Source organism: Alosa sapidissima, chromosome 12, assembly GCF_018492685.1.
Source record: "Alosa sapidissima isolate fAloSap1 chromosome 12, fAloSap1.pri, whole genome shotgun sequence".
Lineage (NCBI taxonomy): Eukaryota > Metazoa > Chordata > Actinopteri > Clupeiformes > Clupeidae > Alosa > Alosa sapidissima.
This window is the reverse complement of record NC_055968.1, coordinates 16,197,779-16,217,557: the sequence shown is the minus strand read 5'-3', so window position 1 is coordinate 16,217,557 and position 19,779 is coordinate 16,197,779. Positions and strand designations below refer to the sequence as shown.

The window sequence follows — 19,779 nt, the reverse complement described above, 5'->3', positions numbered from 1 at the left end:
GAGGCCTAACTAGAATATTATATATTTTTTCCCATTAAGTACTGTTGTTTTTTTTTTTTTGCAGGATTATCACCCAACGAATCAAAACATGGCAGATAGATAATATAAAATTGAAAAAAAAAGATGTTGATAATACACATAAATATATACAAGAAAAAAACAAACAAACACTTCCTCGCACCTCAAGAGGAGAGATTATGTTCAAGTTCCTCCTCAGGGGATCTGCCAGGACCATGTTGGCCTCTGCCCAGCCAAAAAAGGAACGAGCACCTTCTGCAAAGCGTTTCTGGACCGATCAGGTTTGGCCACAGTGGTAAAGGCGACCCATGTTCCAGCTGCTGCCATCGGTGCCGGAGTCTCTGTTCTCGCCATTAGGTGAAAAGTTCTCTTGTGCACCTATACGTTCTCATACTCCTTTCCTCAATAGCGTAAGCCTTAGCTTCAGACAGCCATGTTTCTTCCCCGTGTATCAACAACAGGCATTTCCACATACACTTCCACTTCTTGGAGTCTCCCCGAGACTACCAAAGTCATAATATGTTGCTTTCATATAATTCTCAGGATTCACACTTGGAGAAAAAAAAAACACTCAAACACACACACAAACAAACAAACAAACAAACACATTTAAACAATCGACCAGTCTTAATAATAAACTAAGACAACACAACTGTCTCTTCCAGTTTTTCCTTGAATGGTCGGCCCCTTACGTTGACCCCACGCTCTCTTAGAGGGCTCAGGTCGCCCCAGCTCCTCCCCACGCGGCTGTGGGCTATACGTTGGTCTCCAGGCCGTTCATGTCGATGGCACAGTGGTCCTTGTCCTTGCTCTTGAGGTGGCGTGGGGGGATGGGGGGCTTCTTGCGCTCTGGCGGCGGGGGCCTCACTCCTTCCTCGAGCTGCATGAGGCGGGCCACGTCTGGGGGGATGTGGTCGGACTTGTGGCCCGGCGGGTGGGACGGGAAGCTGCCGTTGTTCTGCTGGCAGTTCATCAGCTGCTGGATGTTGATGGGCTTGGTCTCGCAGATCATGGGCTTGGTCTCACAGATGAGTGGCACTTGCTGAGAGTGAAATGGAGAGAGAGAGAGGGAGAGATTGACTGATTGATTTTTTAAACAATACAGTAAAGGTCAGCAATGGGGGGAAAAAGAAAGTCAGTCAAGAAGTGTCTTAAAAAAATCATCAAAGAAAGAACAGTATTTATAAGTACTGTATGTATAACATGACCTTCTGTATTCATAGGAAGTGCCACGGCCTCTCTATTCACAAGAAATACACATACAGTTGTGCTGTGCTTGAGCACCTTCATTTACATGGAAAGTGAGGCTAGTGTCCCTGGTAGGATGCACTTACAGTACAGATAACAGAAATGAATTCAATAAGCCACCATGGGTCAATACGGGTCATGGGTACTTAAGCTAACACAGACTGCCTACATGCCAATACTAGATGCCCTGTAAGAAATGTACGGTCAGGACTGTGTTTGTTGTTGACTAAGCCTCACATACAACAACACAACAAACCTGGGCTGGCACTGGAGATATGACATCTATCTATTTACTTCTGGATGTGTGCTGTACATTTATTGACTGGTCTGTCTTACCGGGTTCATGACTTCTGTATTTCTATTTCAGATTAAGTGCCTCCCTCTCCTCCTGTGTTTACTACCTGTTTGTTTATGCTTTTTCTCATCCCAACAAATTAATAAACAATTGATGACAAAAATTAGCTGTCATTAAGATTGCCTCAATGTAGACAAAGCAATCACATCACAATGGCATATCACAAATGTCAAGACTTTTAGCCTCAAATATCGATCCTTAAGACATCTATAAAAAAAAACAACAACAAACGAATCAAATGCAATGTTAACCATGTTAACTGCAGCAGATCATACAAACACAGTTCCGCAGATGACCTACCCCATCAGTCTCCTTCATGAAGTCCTTCCGACAGATGTGGGCCATGATGCCAGTGGCCAGAGCGTCCCCCATCACATTCACCATGGTACGGAATCTGTCCCTGAGAACAGTCAAGGTGGAACACGAAAATAAAAACTGCATTATTAACAGAAGCAAACAATGTTATGAAGCAATAGTAGGGGAAGAACTTGATTCTAGAATAGATCCTACTGGTTGCCAATGACAGCTCATTTCAAAGATACTATCTTACAAAACTGAATTTGCCATGTTTTGCGTTGGAGTTTGGGAGCTGTGCGTTCACAGAAAGTTAAAATATGACATCTGGCAGGGTAAAGCCATGAAACTATCCAAAACTACATAAAATAGTTTTGTGAACCGGTTGCCCTGATATGTGCGGTGTGTGAATTTGATTTAAAGTGGATTCAAGATTCAACATTCAACGTTGATTTATCATTGTATCTCAGTAGAGAGTCAAAATTTTGGGTATCGGCTCCTCTTGCAGCAATAATCATCAATAATCAAAAAGAGTTTTATATGTAATTGATAATGTTGTGAGAGTTGTACTGACGTTGTAGGAGCTATGTCTGAGAAAGTGATAGTGTGTGTTTATGTGTGTGTGTGTGTTAAATATTGTTTTTAGTTTTTAAAAAAATATTGGACGCAACTTCAAACAATTGCTCCAGTTTAGTGTATTTTTAGATTTCACACAATTTTGTTTGTTTTGGCTGTATGCATGTGATATTGTAGTTTTCTCAGAAATCACTATCAAATAATGATATTATAATACATGCTCACAGGGGATTTATATCCTTCGAAACTCCTCAACAAATCTAGTTTAATTAGCTTTTATTTTTTTGCACCCAATAAATGGAATAAAATACAAGAGGTATTCAAATTTGATCAGTTTTTGATGAGACCAATTTAAGGGTATATAATAGACGATATGGCTGTTGTACAGTGTTTTTGCTTTGACTGATATTTAGACCTTTTTTTCTTCTTTACTAACTATTTTTTATTTTGCTTTTGTATTAAATCTTTTACTGTTGTTGTTTGTTATTTGATTGTTGTTTTTTTTGTATGATTGTCTTTTGCTGTAAAAGAGCTTACAGTAATGCTCAGTCAATCTTCCCTGAATAAACAATGGTAAACAAAGATGTGAGGGAGCTCTGAGTTCTACCAGAATAAGAACAGTTCAGGTTTGCCAACGTATCCAACAAACCAGATATTCCACAAAGACACCATCAAAACCAATCATGTCAGGGGAAACCTTGAAACTGAATGGTACCTAATGCTCAGGTCAATAGATCAATAAACAATTTTCTCTCTGGACTAAACATAGACAAGTTCACATGTAGAGATTGTAGTACTCTGCAGAGAGTAGTGCGCTCAGCTGAACGTACTATAAGAACTCAACTCCCTGCTCTACAAGTTCTATTCTAGAAGAGTACTCCTAAGAGCCCAAAAGATTCTGAAGGACTCTTCTCATCCTAACAATGGATTATTCCTACCGCTGAAATCAAGAAGACGCCTATGTAGTCACAAAGCCAGAACTGAGAGACTCAGGAGAAGTTTTTATCCCCAGGCCATCTGAACTCTGAACTCCCTCCCCCTCCCTACATACACAGCACATTGTCTTCAGAACACATATCCTCTACATACTTACAGCCCACTGCCCCCACCTACCCACACACACTACACACACACACACACACACACACACAGTCACTGCTCCACTCCCCTCCCGCCCACACACACATCTACACTGTCATCACTCACATACATCATACATACAGTACTCTGCTTGCAATAGTAAGTCCCTTCACCATACTTGCAGTACACTGCCCCCCCCCTCTCCCCTACATACACAGCACATTGTTTCATCAGGAAGCTTCTCCAACACACATCCCCAACATACTTATAGCACACTGCCCCCCGCCCCCCCAATACACAGCATATTGTCTCATGAGGAAGCTTCTCCAACACACATATTGCACACTGCCCTCTCCCCACATACACAGCACACTATCCCATCTCCCCTTGTCATCCCCCCAACACACACACCAAGACCCCTGGCAGTTGAGTTAGCCCCTTGAGCCGTGGATCTGCCCAAGGTTTCTTCCTTAGTAAGGGAGTTTTTCCTTGCCCCTGTTGCTCTTGGGTGCTCCTTGTTGGTGCTCCTTGTTGGTGCCCCCCCCCCCCCCCCCCCCCAATCCCAATCCTCCCCCACCTTTCTTATGCAGCCCTTGCCACTTAATCTACTAAACCCCTCTTCTACTGCACTTTTTACCCCCCCCCCCCCACATAAATGCACAAATAGGCTGACACCAGACATAATTTCACTGCATTTCTTACATCCAGTAACTATATGTATGTGACAATAAACTTCCTTGTATCCTTGTATCCTTGTGTAGAGGAAACACTGAACAAAGGTCCGGAGCTTTTAAAATTCAGAAGTCAGAAGTGTTGTGTTGTAAAATGGTCAGAATCCTCCACAAAGGGTGCTCATGTTGGCAGAGTTCAGGGGGGTCAATAAACTCAGTTCACCCTAATGAACTTACAGAGCCCAGTCCACTGCGATGATGAGCGTGATGTCATCAGTAGGCAGACCAACGGATGTTAGTACAATCACCATAGTGACCAGGCCAGCCTGTGGAATTCCAGCTGCACCAATGCTAGCTGCCGTTGCCGTGATACTGGAGATAGAACAGAAACAAACAATGTTATTTAGCAATCAGGCAGATAGGGCCAAAGATTTTAGAGCTCTCTGCTCTAAAGTATGAGCTACACCAGGCACGTAACTGAAGCGTTCCGTTCGCGACGCGTAAAATCCATTTTAGATGTATTTAGATGTATTTAGAACGTACGCCCCACTGTCACGTCTGGTGTAGCTACTTCCATTGATTACAATGTATTCTAATTGTTGCAGCAGACGCAACGCAAACGGAACGCTTCAGTTACGCGCCTGGTGTAGCTCAGCCCTAAAATCTTTGGAGAGGGCAGAGGCATAAAGGATGTTTCAAACGAAAAAAATGGGACCTTTTTAGTGATTGATTTTGCACTAGACCAATGTGCTCACCAAGGCTAGTAATACAATGGGTAAGATTTTGGCCAGCACCACAGTATTATAGGGCAAAATTATCACAAATCCACAGCTCACATAAAAATGGTCCATTTGTCTAGATGGACCATTAGATGTAAATGGATTTACCAGAAAGCTTTTGCACACAGAGCTAAGTGGTCATAGCGGCGTAAAAACTGTAATCAGTAATAGACGGGCTCTGGTACATGAGGCATAGAGTATTTGGAGGGAGGGTATGTGCTTACAGGAAAAATACATGTATGTAGATTTATGCAGCATTATCTCTCTATAGTGTGGACATGCCTAAATCATGCACCACATACACCCCAGTGCCCCTCAATCTCCTTGAAAGGACATCAATCAAGCAGTCACAGGAGGGTTGCTTGGTTCTGGCTATTTCAGTCTACCTTGTTGGCTACTGTGACGCTAACTGTTCCAAAGGCTTCAGCTGATCCTCGTCAGATGATGGCAAATCAGAGCCAGATCATTTGCCTTTGAGTGAGTGAGAGTGAGAGAGAGAGAGAGAGATAGAGTGGGGGGGAGTGTGTGTGTGTGTGTGTGTGTGTGTGTGTGTGTGTGTGTGTGCGCGCGCGCGCGCTTGTGTTTGCGTGTGTGTGTGTGTATGTGTATGTGTATGTGTGTCTTGTGACTATGCATGTGTGTGTGAGTGTGTGTGATTGTGTGTGAGCCAGATCCAGCTCCACTGCACAGCAGATGTGAAAAACTCGCCTGACCCAAAGCATCAATCAGTATAAGCAGGGTCAGACCCTTTTAATGCAACACTGATGGAACGCCGAAAGTGCCAATTTCCCCTGTCTACCCTACTGACACTAGGCACTGACACAGGTTGGCCTGATTCAATTTTAGAAAGTAAGAAAGTAATAAGCTCTGTACCTTGAAATGCAACTTTTCAGAGTTACGAGATCGGTTTATCTCTCTTGCACGTCATGAACCAATGATAAAATGGCACAAATTTACTGTATTTTACGACCCAATCAAAACATGGCCCGCAACTAGTTTATGTCAGACGGTGGTTGGCAGGCAGAGAGATTTAATATGGGAGGTTTCAGAGAGATGAGGAGAGGATATGACAGAGAGAGAGAGAGAGTTGGAGAGAGGGAGAGAGAGAGATAGAGAGAGAGAGAGAGAGAGAAAGCGGGGGGATGGGAGGAATGAAACTGACACAGAAGTGTCACAGGGATAAAAAAAATAGAAGTCTGGCGTGACAGGGCAGTGGTGATTTATCCAGGTCACATGGTTGTCTTAACAGAGGGATTACAGACCCGTTTTCAGCCCACCACCCCACCCAACTCTCTCCCTCCATCCTGCCTGCCCTTGCCCTCTACATTCCACACTGTACAGCACGGCTTTTCACCATTACAGGGAAACAAAATCTGACAATGCTCATGAAGCTTACAGTACAATTGTTTGCCCCCAAAATCAACATCTCTATTGTATATTTATTGAAATCAGTTTATGGTTGCTTGCCACAGAATGTCCGTGCCGTGAGACGGTATCCTTTCCGTGTTAACCTAGGTTGACCTGTTGTCATCTGGTGGTTCACTCTCGGTGCTGTCAAGTGCGGTCTCTTGCTGCGGTTTAAATCATTAGGTCATGTGATCACCCCTGCACAGATTCACCCTATCCCTACGGGGCATGTGGCTATGGACGGGAGATATACAATATGCAAGGACAATCCTACTTTAAATCTCCCATACCTCTCAGCATGCTCTTGTTGTCTTGGGATGTGTGTGAGAGAGACTGTGTGTGTGTGTGTGTGTGTGTGTGTGTGTGTGTGTGTGTGTGTGTGTGTGTGTGTGCGCGCGCGCGTGCCTGCTGTTGGCTTTTGTTATCTTGGAAGAGGTTATTCGACAGCTGCGCAGCTATAACTAAGAGAATGAATGGTGGCCTCAACACTATTCGCCCTTGGCTGACTCAGTATCACATAAATAGTTCATTGTGAATTATAATTGCAGACATAAAAGTTATGTCTCACATAAGCATTCACACTATTCCCAACTGAAATATTTGGACTGGATTTTGGAGTGATTGACTTGAACAGGAATTGACACGAGTTCAGAGTCTCTCACTTATGACCTCATGCATGAACAACAGATCAACTAAAGCAGTTACAAGTACATCATTAGGATTTATGGTTTTCTTAAGCATGATCCTCATGATTATATGAATTTAACGTTAATTGCTCATGAGTTCATCGTGTCTGTGGCCCCTCAACTAAAGTGGTGAAAAATGTCATGTGTTTAGAGAACAGCAAAGTTGTATTCAAATCAGAATTTGAGCAGTGATGACCACATTTTTGGCAGAAAAATAAATAATCATGATCATGCTTATGATTATGAATCATAATGTACCTAATGCTTTAGGTGATGTGTTGTTCATTAATGAGGTCACAAATGACAGATGATGAACTTATGTCAATTCCTGATGATTCATGAGATATTAAGGAATGAAGTAATACATAAATCATGAATTAATTCATGCATGAATTCATGATAATTCATGTACCCTTACCGTAAAGTGTTACCATGAATTTTATAGATCTAATCTAGAATCCAGATTTTGATTAATCTGCAAATGTTCTGCAAAAAAGCTATTTTAGCAAGACTTTGTTTACTGCATGTTGCACCCCAAACTATGTTGCTCTGTAATGTGCAGTACCTGATAGTAATAATTTGGCCAAAGTCCAGTTCGTAGTTGTTGACCTGGGCTATGAAGATGGCCGCCACGGCCTCATAGAGCGCGGTGCCGTCCATGTTAATGGTGGCCCCCACCGGCAGCACGAAGCGGATGATGCGCCGGTCAATGTGGTTGTTCTCCAGGAGGCACTTGAAGGTGATAGGCAGCGTGGCAGAACTGGAGACAAGGGGGGGAGTGGGACAGAAACCAATTAGTGCGTGACCTGCTGGAGAGATGGAGTGCTCCGAGGCGACTTATGAGTGCAGAGTCTCTGAGGAGAACAGACAACACTTTAGACTTTTCCTCTAAACAAAGTGCTAAAAAACACTGTGGGCATTTTCTGCTAAAAAAAGGGTTAACACTGTGGGCTTTTTCCGCAAAAAAATAACACTGTGGGCTTTTTCCTCTAAGAAAGGGTAACACTTTACTATTGCCCACAGAGACTTAAGAAATCAGCTGTTAACATTGAAGTTCAGTATGTAAAACTATTTTTAAACAATTGCTTAACATCAGCTTAACCAAATCCAACATCTAACCTTAACCTTAACGGAACACGCCACTGTTTTATGAAATTGGATTATTCACCGTCTCTCCTAGAATAAGAGAAGTGGGCAATCTCTCGTCGCCGGATAGCATGTTGTGAGTAAAAGTGAGCAAATAAACAACCCTTCCCCCCAATTACTTCTTGTGGCCTGCATATTCACATCGAGTACAAATAGCAATGCAGATTAAGACGAGGCGATTTCCTAGGCAGATATTGACTTGGGACTATATTGGGGCAAAGCACTGCTACTTGGGTGCAGAGAGATGTGTACACGTACGTACTGTACTGTAGGGGTGCGGTTCATCAGCAACCTAAGATCAACTTGGCACACACCACACCACCCTGTGTGGGATCATGACCCCGGGCTGCCTGCTATTCTCTATCCCTTTCTCTCTGGGGCAGAGCAGATGTGTACTGACCTCCCTCACCTCTCCTCCACACACACACACACACACACACACAGACACAGACACACACACACACACACACCCTCACCCGGCCTCTGTGGGGTCACACGCTTTAAAAAGTCACTGACAAGTGGAAATAAAAAACAGGGCAATATATCCTCTCGGCACGACCTCAGAGGAACAGGTACTGGCGAACAGACATCGGAAAACAGAGATAGAGAGAAAAGTGCTCAGCATGGTCCCATGGGGAATGTGTTAGGGACCGTTCGTTATTTATAAACGGGGTCACCGGAGGATTTTTGAGTGCTACAATCAAAAGTTACATGACCCTCCCCTGCCTGCTAGAAATTTTTCAACGACCCTCCAGCAGTCTTTTCAAAATAGACATGACCCTCCCCGGCCAATCGTCAATACCTTCCGCCCACGCTGCGCTATGAAAACACATCGACTCGAAACTCACCCTCTGCTTTCTGATCTTACACATCACACTTCACCAAGATGGTGGCCATTTCAGTAGATTTACTCACTAACATTGTTGTGGAAACACAATAAGCATGGAAACTAAATGCACACTTCCTGCAACTGCATTAGCCTACTTGAAATAATTTACTCCTCTAGTAAGTATTCACATGAAATAAAACAATAAAACATTGAGACCATTCAACAAAGCACACTGGGTAATAACAAATTCAACACATGAACTTGTTGCTATGGACTCGTCTCTAGGCTTATTCCTTCCTCTAGGCTTTGGCTTCCCAAAGCTGAACATTATCCAAAACTAAATTTCTCAGACGAGCGTCAATTTGGGAGCTTGCTACACTCCTTCCTTCTCAAATGACTTGAAAAGACCGTTTGCACAATTTCACAAATAATCACAGGGACCGAAAAATACCTAACATGCCAACTTTTTCCGGGTTTAGGCCTATCATTTTAACTTTTCCCCGCTGTCTTGCCGTTTTAATATTTTCCCGTAGAATATCCCATATTACTGTAATACTCTCATAACATTAGTCCTGCATTCTGGCCTGTCTCTGTGTTGTCCTGTTATTACCCCTTGCCCTTCCAGAGAAACAAATGTATTCAAATCATCGTTTTGCTTGCTTGAATGCGAACTCAGAGTGATGTTAACCTACAGTAGGCCTATTTAAGTTAACAACGTGGTTGTTGTGAGAGCACGATTCATTGGCGCTTGCAGTGTTCGGCCGTAGGCTATGTCTACGTGCGCACCTGCCAGGCTAAGAGCCAAATAAATCCCCCTGTATATTCACTTCAAGTTGGCCTACCATAACTTACCAACTCTAGCCTACACTGTAGACCATAAACTGGCTATTTATATGACCAATGTATTTGTATTCTGTATTCTGCTTTATGAAGCAGAATTACGCACTGCTACTTGGAACGTAACACATTTTTGTTGGCAGGAGAGAGAATGACAGCGATTAACAAATTGCACTTGTTGCTGGTTACCAATAAATAGGGCCTACTATATATTTTTTTGCAAACAACAAAAACAGAAAGGATGGAGACAGCAAAGCTAGAGATGGGCAGGAACAAGGTCAATTGGTAGAAATGCTTGTCAAAACGTTAGGAGCTGGATGTGTGGATGAATGAAGCACAAGTATGCTTTATAAGCATGCACACTGTTTAAAGTTAGGCTAGGCTACACCGTAAACTACAAGTAAACCAAAGTTAGCTTTTTTAGGGCTGGATAAAGTTGACCAAATGGATATAGGCTGTTAAGCGTGAATAAAGTAGGCTACTTTGCTGCTCCAACCCTTCCAACGTTAATGGGGACGGATGTTTTCCGTATTTTGCGTGAGAAATCTCCCTTATTTTCATTGTTCAATGTTGACAGAGCTATGGAACGAAAGAGAACGTTATATGGCGACAGAAATCAACAATCAAACAAGCCACTTTGATTTTTTGCTGTTTTCATTAATACAAAAGATGGGTGACCCCCCCCCCCCCCCTCCTAGACAAAAAAAAAAATAGGTGACCCTCCCCTCAACAAAGAATAAAAAGACATGACCCTCCCCTATTTTCCTCCGGTGACCCCGTTTATAAATAACGAAAGGTCCCTTAGCGGTGTGAAATGAGCTTTTAGTGGCGAGTACGATGCGATTGGCCGGCAGAGTGGCAGCAGAATCTGGAGAGGCTGTTATGACTCACAATGACTTTCTTACATTGCATAGCTAGATGGAATAGTCATGCCCACCTGCAGTCATGAAATGTGTTTTTACAGTAAATTAGCAGGGAGTCCCTCTCTCCCTGTTAGTGTGTGTGTGTGTGTGTGTGTGTGTGAGTGTGTGTGTGTGTGTGAGTGTATGTGTCTAAAAAGATACCATATAATAATGGGAACTAGAGCCATCCCAATGTAAACTGCTTCGGACAAAAGCATCATCTAAATGAATAAATATAAATGTAACGTAAATGAGAAAAACACATAGATCGAATTATCTCTCCCTCTCATTAACCCCACCCGCTTGCCTGCTAGTATTCATGACAGGATGCAGTTCCTACCTGGAGGAGGTTGCTAGGGAGATGAGCAGCGCCTGCAGAATCCCCCTGATGTAGACGATGGGGCTCTTCTTAGTGATGAAGAAGTAGATGCTGGGGAGGATGAAGAGGCCATGGAGGATCAGCCCCATCACCACGGTAATGGCGTAGAAGCCCAGCTTCTTTCCCATGGCGGAAGGGTCGCTCATCTCCAGGATTTTTCCCGCCACCAGGAACACGATTCCAAATGGAAAATACCTGGTTGGTTTCGGAATGAAAGAATACGGAGAAGAACCGTGAGGAACATATACACATAAACACACACACAAAACACATGAAGAAGAACCGTGAGGAACATAGCTGGCATGCACAAACACATGGACTGTCTTGAGAGACTCATTGTATCATATGGGGCACGAACGCAAACGCAAACGTGAATGCACCCAGTTATGCATGGAGCTTTTGGGGCATTCTTAAATGGGAAAATGTGCTGCCCAATGTTTAGTAATGCGACACAAGTGCAAGGGCCATGTCATGCTTTTCCGATGGGGGTGCATTGTTGATGTGGTTTGCGCAGACTATGAGAAAGCACTTTTTAAACATGCGTGAGCCTTGCGCGGTCAGCTGCATCCGTGGTGCATGAGTAGAGTATGAACCAGCCCTAAGAATCGAGGCACTTCATAAGCATTATGAGTCCCCATGCAGGAGCTCTCTGCCCCAGAGGACCAACCTCCCATGGAGCCCACAGGATACACAAAACACTACAAAGTGCAGGTATCGGCCATAGCAAGCTGGCTGCATTGGATACATTACTTACAGATATTTTTATAATTACTTGTGTATCCAATTGTGACAGCTTCTGAGAAAGTAACATGTCTTGCTATATACTGTATAGTAAGTACACAGTTGTGCTGATTTCAAAAAATCTCAGCAAAAATGTCTTCATGGTATTTCATAATTAGCATCAAATGTACCAGATGACGCATACAGTAAATGCAGATGTGTTGATTCCAAGAAATCTCATAATTAACATAAAAATCGTACCAGATGACGATGGCAACGATCTTCAGCACAGCTTCATTCAGACTCTGGCAGAAGTTGACCAAGGCGCTACCATTGGGACCCATTCTGCCCAGCATAATACCTGAACACAGCAGTGGTTACACAAACAGACAGTCTATTGACAGAACATACATGTACCTGAAGAACTCACAATAGTGAGCTGAAGCACTCAAAAAATAAATACTAGATTTGGTGTCTCAAAGTTTGTAGTGTACTAAAGAATATGTACCATTATACAGACTTGTATAGTTCAGTAAGCAGTTGTAATTATTTAACTGTTAATGCAATTAACTTAATAAATATATCATTTGAGACATTAATTTGAGATATCTCCTTAAAGTGTAAGGCCTTTACTAAACTTATTGTATGCTATTTTGTATACTAGGTGAGTTTTTTTTACCCATTGTTGCTGAGAAGATCACAATCCCGAGGACGTTCATGCCATCACTGGTTCCTGGTAACGTGCGGAAGAACACGTCCGGTGGTGGTGTCAGGTCCAGCTGGAAGTTCTGGATGTCTGTTCCGTTGTCGTCCTGTATGCCGTAGATCAGAGGCCTCTTGGTGGTGCTCTCCGTGAGGACCTGACTGACTGTGGGCTTTGGGGACTTCATTATGGGCACACTGTTGGTCCGATACTGGGTGATGAGAGAGAGAGAGAGAGAGAGAGAGAGAGAGAGAGAGAGAGAGAGAGAGATAGATAGATAGAGAGAGATGGATCACTCTGCTGAAGATGTCTAAGATGAAGCCATGTTTTATCTTTTGAGCCATCTGAATAGTTTAGAGTAAATTGCATGTTTTTCTATCATTTCCATATTCAGGTCTAGTTTCTAGATTAGCTTCTGTTGGTGCTGAAGTGTTGTGAAGTCAGGGTGTACAGAAGTGTAGTGTGTAAATCTAACTCACTGACTGCACCAATGGGGTTTCAGACTCCTTGCTTATATACCCACCTCCTATGGTCAAAGTTTGAGCCCTGTACACGACAGGTTATATAAGCACATGAATCTCAGTGTCTCGAAGGCCCCTATTTTGTACCCTGGCGCATGGGGTAAAATTAGTTTTCCACTCGGCGCAACGTTTATTTTCTGATTTTGCACGTCTATTTTTTAAACAATGCGCCCAGGGTTGTGGTAATTAACAACCTAGGGAGTGGCCTAGCGCATTGTCTAAAAATCGCTATCGTACACTACCTAAAACGCATTACGCCACTGACCAAGAGAAACCTGGTCAGAAGTCTATGGCGAGTTGTTTATATGTTATTTTAAGAGCATATTGTCAACAGTTATATTGGCGGGTGCACAACGCACCATCCTTCTATCATCCATGAACGCGTACCAGCACACGCTTCGAGCTGTTAAAGGGAATGACAGATGTTTGAATAACTAAATTTGAATAATTTTGACTTTTGACTAGTGACCATGCGCTTTAGACTGTCATAATAGGGCCCAAAGTGTCTCATGTCTGTTTAGATAAAATACAAATAACATGCTTACATAATGTAGATCATTCTTCTTTAACTCACCTCAGACGATACGTATAAGTATAAACTCTTTTGATCCCGTGAGGGAAGTTTGGTCTCTGCATTTATCCCAATCCATGAATTAGTGAAACACACTCAGCACACAATGAACACACAGTGAGGTGAAGCACAAACTAATCCCGAAGCAGTGAGCTGCCTGATACAGTGGCGCCTGGGGAGCAGTGAGGGGTTGGGTGCTTTGCTCAAGGGTACTTCAGCCGTGGATGTGGGCATGGGAGAGCAGTGCTCAACCACTCCCCCCATCCACATTTTTCCTACTGGTCGGGATCGAACCGGCAGCCCGAAGCCCTAACCAGTAGGCCACGGCTGCCCCATCAGTAAAGCTATTTTCAGTGGGCTACATTGTACCTCTCTGACTTACATGACAGTATTATTGATGTTCTGATATACAGGTTATAACACAATACAAATCTGTTTGTTTATTTCCCTGTATACAAGCAAAGTCAGAGTATGGACATGGGACATAAAAAGGTCATAACGATTTCCTATTTAGTCAGAACAGGGAAAACATCACCAGTCAGACAAAACACCTCCTCCTAATAGCACAGTACTGTATTCTGACTACATTCAGCGTGTGACATGATAATAGATGTTTGTTCTGGATTGGGAATAATGGACACTCGATGAACAGTGAGGAGGAAAAGACATAGCATTCCGGTGGAACAAATGAGCGAATTAAGACTCACCTGTTGAAAGGTAGCTTGTACAAGGTTGGCAGGGAACATGTTTCTGTGAAGAGAGCAGAGTTGTTTACAAATTAATTACACACAAAAGGATCAGAATAACTATAGTGACCTCGAGAGTGCCAAGGTTAAGCATTCTGTCAACCCCTTGTAAATATATTCATTAGAGAGAAAAGCCTTCACTCTGGACTCCACCGTTCAAAATGCACTCTTAAATACCACTGTCGGAGCCGTGAAATACTTAATGTCATTCTGAAGATCTGGCATACTTTCAGCAAGGCCATTCTGAATATTTCTATCCAGGATGAGTAAAAGAGGCACTGTTACTTCAGTGCTAGTAGTGCCACATTATCTCAGGAATTGTGATGTAGGCTCTCACATGAAGGCACAATAAACACAGCCCTCATTCAACAACCCTTCTCACTGCGGATGCATGGGCAGGGTTGTGACAAGCCAGGACGATGTGTTAGTTAGCTTACATATAAAACATGCGTGCCCAAGAAACATTCGCATACATCTACAACAATAGAGATGATTTGAAATGCTCCGGAATGCATGCTTCATCCTCCTTATGTGCATTCTCCTCCTAATCACCGTCCTTCATTTACACACAATCAATTCCAGTTTACACTCACACCTCTGTCGCTGGCATAAATAAGTAAAAAAAAGAGAAAAAAAAGGTCGTGTGGGAGTTCTTTCAGAAACAAAGCTCATTTCACAAAGAAGCCAGAATGGAGAGCAAAGCAAACACAGAGATGAGTGAGAAACAGATTTAAGATATAGGAGAGAAATACTGTGGAGGTACAGCATCTAAAGCTGCTAAAAAATAAACTGTTATCGTAATGTTTTAGAGACGGCTTTTGTAATGGCAGCACAATAAAGATACTGTCGCGGTCAATTTTGCATCACCTTTGGATGACCGTGACTGTGAGCACTCATGTATGATTCCAACTGAATCAAAGCTAACAAGATAAACTTTATGAATTCCACAATCTAGTTTGGCAGTACCAACCGTTGTCTGTAGATTTGGTTTGATTTAATCTGATTGAATATATCAAGAGATATTACCACTTTACTATTTCACACACACACACACACACACACACACACACACACACACACATGTATAAAGGTTCCAATTTTGATATTTGGAATATATTATGCTATAGACTTCGGCAGGGATGACAATGAAAATGCACATCAGAGTGTTTCCTGTGATGTAGTTTTATCAGGACACTCGTGGGCTTCTCTCCCTGTGGGCCCATTTCGCTTTCATTTGGAACCTCTGCAGGTGATAGTTTTGAGAACAGGCAGCAACTTTTGTGTGGACAGCATCCATTACGCATGAATCATCTCTGTTATGAGCACCAAAGCCTGCTGCCCGGGCCCTCACCCTGTCGATTCCAAAAAGCCATATTAGCAACAGGAAAAGGTTTTCATGTGCCAGCACCAACGGTCGGTTTATGCCAAAAAAAGCATTGCAAACAACCTCTTTTGCCCTGTCTTTCCTGATGTGAAGCTCATGAAACAATGAGCTTCGCTATCAACAAAGAGGCATGTTATGGTTTTCTGGCACCGCTGTAGTGCCAAAGAACACAGATGAATCAAAGGGACTCACAGAGCTATGCCAAAAAAACAACTTGTAGGACACAATGGTTTTGAAAAAAAAAAATGCCAAACACAACATCTAGATGCCTCCAGACAAAACAAGCGGAGTCAGAACACAATGCCAGAGATTGATGAAATAGCATCATATTTGGACTTCAATATCGGGAAGACAACTGTGGAGAAAGATCACTGTCACTGGCATGATGTTCCCAATCACGCTTTCATGTTACTGTATGTCCTCCAGTGTGTCATCAGCAACAGTCTCAAAACAGCCTGGCAACCAAAATGCCATGATTATGATTACTCTCATTTGGATGTGATAACCCAACAGATTGCTATCTATTCTTCTTTGTCTATATATTTCAGAAGGGACTCCAGTAACTAAATACTTTAGAGGTCAACGTTGCAATTCCGCATTGAAGACAACCAAAAGGACAGTTTATTGTCATGAAAATATCAGAAGGGGACTATTTAGCAGCTGACATATACCTACGGAATAGCCTTCCTTAAGTCCAACTTAAGATCTCAAAATAGATGAGAACAAGATTTTCTTCTCAATACATTCTTAGCTCACCTTATATTTCCTAAGGGTCCCTTAACAGAAACAGGTTAGATGTCATTGTAAATTTTGCTTTGCTATAGAAAGTTTCTGTTTTTTTCCCTTTAAAACACAAATATTGAAATGCCATTCATATGAGTGTACTAATATGTTACTGTAAACACACTTATCTATGAAGGAAGTAAGCTTCTGCTCTGCATTCACCAGTGGGATGAGCATTTGCTATGAACTGCATTTCAATGGAGGTAATGTTTTTCCTAATGAGTAAGGATTTTCCTTAATGAGTTTCCTTGGAAATGACTGAGTCTCTAAAAAAGAACTTGATTAAAAACTTACAAACACTTCCAGTCAGTAAAAGTAAAAGGGAGAAGTGTGTGTGTGTGTGTGTGTGTGTGTGAGAGAGAGTGAGAGGGAGAGAGAAAGAGAGACTGCTGGTAATTAAGTTGTTTTCATGCATACATGGCACATTTTTAAAAATATTAAATCCCAAATGAGTTCACACGCATGATCCAGAAATGTCATATCTTTGGCAGTATGCAGAGTATGCTAAATGAAGGCTAAAGTGTGCGCTTACCTGGAGAAAATCAATCTAACTGTCAATCTTTATTACACACCTGTAACCTCAGTATGAGGACACGCCAAGGGAAGCATGGCATTCCTCTCATATGCCACGAGACAGAACAAATCCATCCTAGTCCATTTAACCTGCCTTTGTCAGCAATATGGCAACTTCACTGTTGTAGAAACCAGTGGTGAAACCTGACAAGTGTTGAAGGCTGACAATCCTCCTGACTGGTTTTTAAAATGCCCCGTTATTCTCAGCGTGAGTGAGCAAGCAAAGCAGGGAGAAGTGGGCAGATTTCTGATCTGAGATCCGGCCCGTTCTGTGGTAAACATTTCGGACAAGACTGACATGCTCGGAAGGAACAGGCAATCAAGTGAACCCGTCGGAAGCCAGAGTGGACAACTGAGGCAGGAGAAAAACAGATCAATGTGGCTGGAGGCACATAAGCAACAGCAGATCTGCTCAGGAGACAGACTCAGTCTGGTAGACAGAAGTCTGGAGGACTGAAATGAGCTGAATGAAGTGAAATACTTAAAGGAGAGTTTCAAAAACTTTCCAGTTTCAACCCAATCGCCAAACAACGTGGCGTGTCAAGATTCCGAATGACTTAGGGGTTTCCACACCACAGCCAACAATCCTGGCTCTAGGTGTCCACGTCCAACTTTATGACAGCTGTACTGTAAACATTGTTGATTTATGCACTCTTCTGGGATTGCGGGTCCATTTCTTTTTTTTTTTTCGTGCAGTAAACTTTTGGGAGTCACACACATATGCACACACACACGCACTTGACATGTTTTACTATCTTAGTGGGGACTAAGTGGGGACCCCCACTGCAATTGTATTACAACATTACCACAAGACCACACACACACACACACACACACACACACACACACACACACGCACACACGCACACACGCACACACACTCTGTGTGTTTTACCGAATCAGGTCCAGCAGGGCATCAGCCGAACTCATGATTGGCTTCCCGCTGTCCTCTGAGTCCTCCTTCTGCGCCATGCCACCCGGGTGGATGATCAAAACCATCACAATGCCCACTACTACAGCCAGGAAGGTAGTCCACAGGTAGTAGGAAACAGTGATCAGCCCCAGTCGGCTGGAGCACTTGGGCTCCAGGGCAGCCAGTCCAGACATCAAACTGGGGATGAGAGAGAGAGAGAGAGAGAGAGAGAGAGAGAGAGAGAGAGAGAGAGAGAGAGAGAGAGAGAGAAAGCAGGGCCAGATTAACCATATGGCAATGGGGTGATTAGCCAGATGCTCAAAATCGTCCAAGGTTACCAGGAAACAAGCACAATTTTTTCTTAGAACTCGTTTTATACTAACATGTTTACTGTGGTGTTTTTTCCGTATGAATGGCATGGCTTGCCAATCTCTCAGTTTGACACCCTGGTCAGATAAGTTGCAACATGTTCTGGATCCTGTGTGATCACAAATATTGTACCTAGTCCTATCCAACACCACAGAGTAAAGTTTACTTGCCAGGAAATGGGATATCATCACATTTTCTCCTCACTGTTTATACACCCAAATTAAAATCCATATGCATTTTAGACACTCCCTTTAAACGTTGGTTATACTGGTATGCCTTTCACAAATATTTACAAAACTAAAATGAAGGTGAAAGCATTGTGTGAATTGAGAATATTTTTGAAACTACATGTATCTCTGCAACTGTGTACCGTCACCACCAGAGCAAGCCCGAGGCATAAGTGAACTAAGCAGCTGCTTGCAATAGTATCCATCTGCAGAGCCACAGACATATAGCAACCGATCTACCACCACCAATCTACCACAGCGGATCTATCAGCCAGAAGTTATTGTGTTGTTGCTAGGTTACCGTGCGTATTCACAGTACTGAATTGCGTTTTCCGTGTTTTCAACTACGGTAACCCAATAGAGCTTCTGTGTAAAGACCTAGGGAAACATGAACTCATGTGAACTCATGAACTCATGTGAACACATGTTTAACTAGGGAACCAAATCGGGTGCATCACGGGCGAGTAATCTGTGTCCGCCTATACAGCGCCACAGTTGAAGCCCTTCAAATCGTTAGAGTCTTACAATTTCCTAGTTTTAGGAAAAAGGTGACCAACAGATATTTGTCCCACTATCGTCAAACGTGGTCGTAATCGCAGAGGTATAATCCCCTCTGAATTGTTATGTGCATTTAAAAAATCAGGACACAACTGACTGAAACTGACTGCCCACAGACTGTAAAAAATACAACACGACACACCAGCTAAACTAACTAAACTAGTTTCAGCTATTAGCTAAGCAAGAAGAACATCAGCGCATGCGTTGGTAGATCCTCTGTGGTAGATTGATGATGGTAGCTCGGTTGCTATATGTCTGTGGCTCTGCAGCTGGACCCTTCTTGCTGCTTGGGGCCCCTTGGCCACCAGGGGGCCCCCAGTCGTGAAGAAGGAAAAAAAATAATTTGAACATATATTAACATATGTTATGTAAATTTGAACATATATTAACATATGTTATGTAAATTTTAACATATATTAACATAGCTATGTACACAAAAGACAATATAATTTTGATTTCATGATCAATATACCTGCCTTCAACTGCTGTGTCTGCCAACATTGG

General features: G+C 42.8%; 1 protein-coding gene across 1 annotated transcript in view; it reads right to left on the bottom strand.

The window, feature by feature from the left end:
- slc1a7b (solute carrier family 1 member 7b) overlaps positions 1 to 19,779 on the bottom strand; it is a 36,623-nt gene continuing 16,844 nt past the window's right edge. Inside the window, exons 3-11 of the mRNA XM_042057097.1 lie at positions 18,104 to 18,319; positions 14,430 to 14,472; positions 12,607 to 12,841; positions 12,189 to 12,288; positions 11,169 to 11,402; positions 7,680 to 7,874; positions 4,480 to 4,614; positions 1,922 to 2,021; positions 1 to 1,060 (exon numbers count right to left, since the gene is read on the bottom strand). Of these exons, the coding sequence (XP_041913031.1) occupies positions 773 to 1,060; positions 1,922 to 2,021; positions 4,480 to 4,614; positions 7,680 to 7,874; positions 11,169 to 11,402; positions 12,189 to 12,288; positions 12,607 to 12,841; positions 14,430 to 14,472; positions 18,104 to 18,319 (1,546 nt within the window). The 3' untranslated portion in view covers positions 1 to 772. The remainder of the gene's footprint in view (positions 1,061 to 1,921; positions 2,022 to 4,479; positions 4,615 to 7,679; positions 7,875 to 11,168; positions 11,403 to 12,188; positions 12,289 to 12,606; positions 12,842 to 14,429; positions 14,473 to 18,103; positions 18,320 to 19,779) is intronic.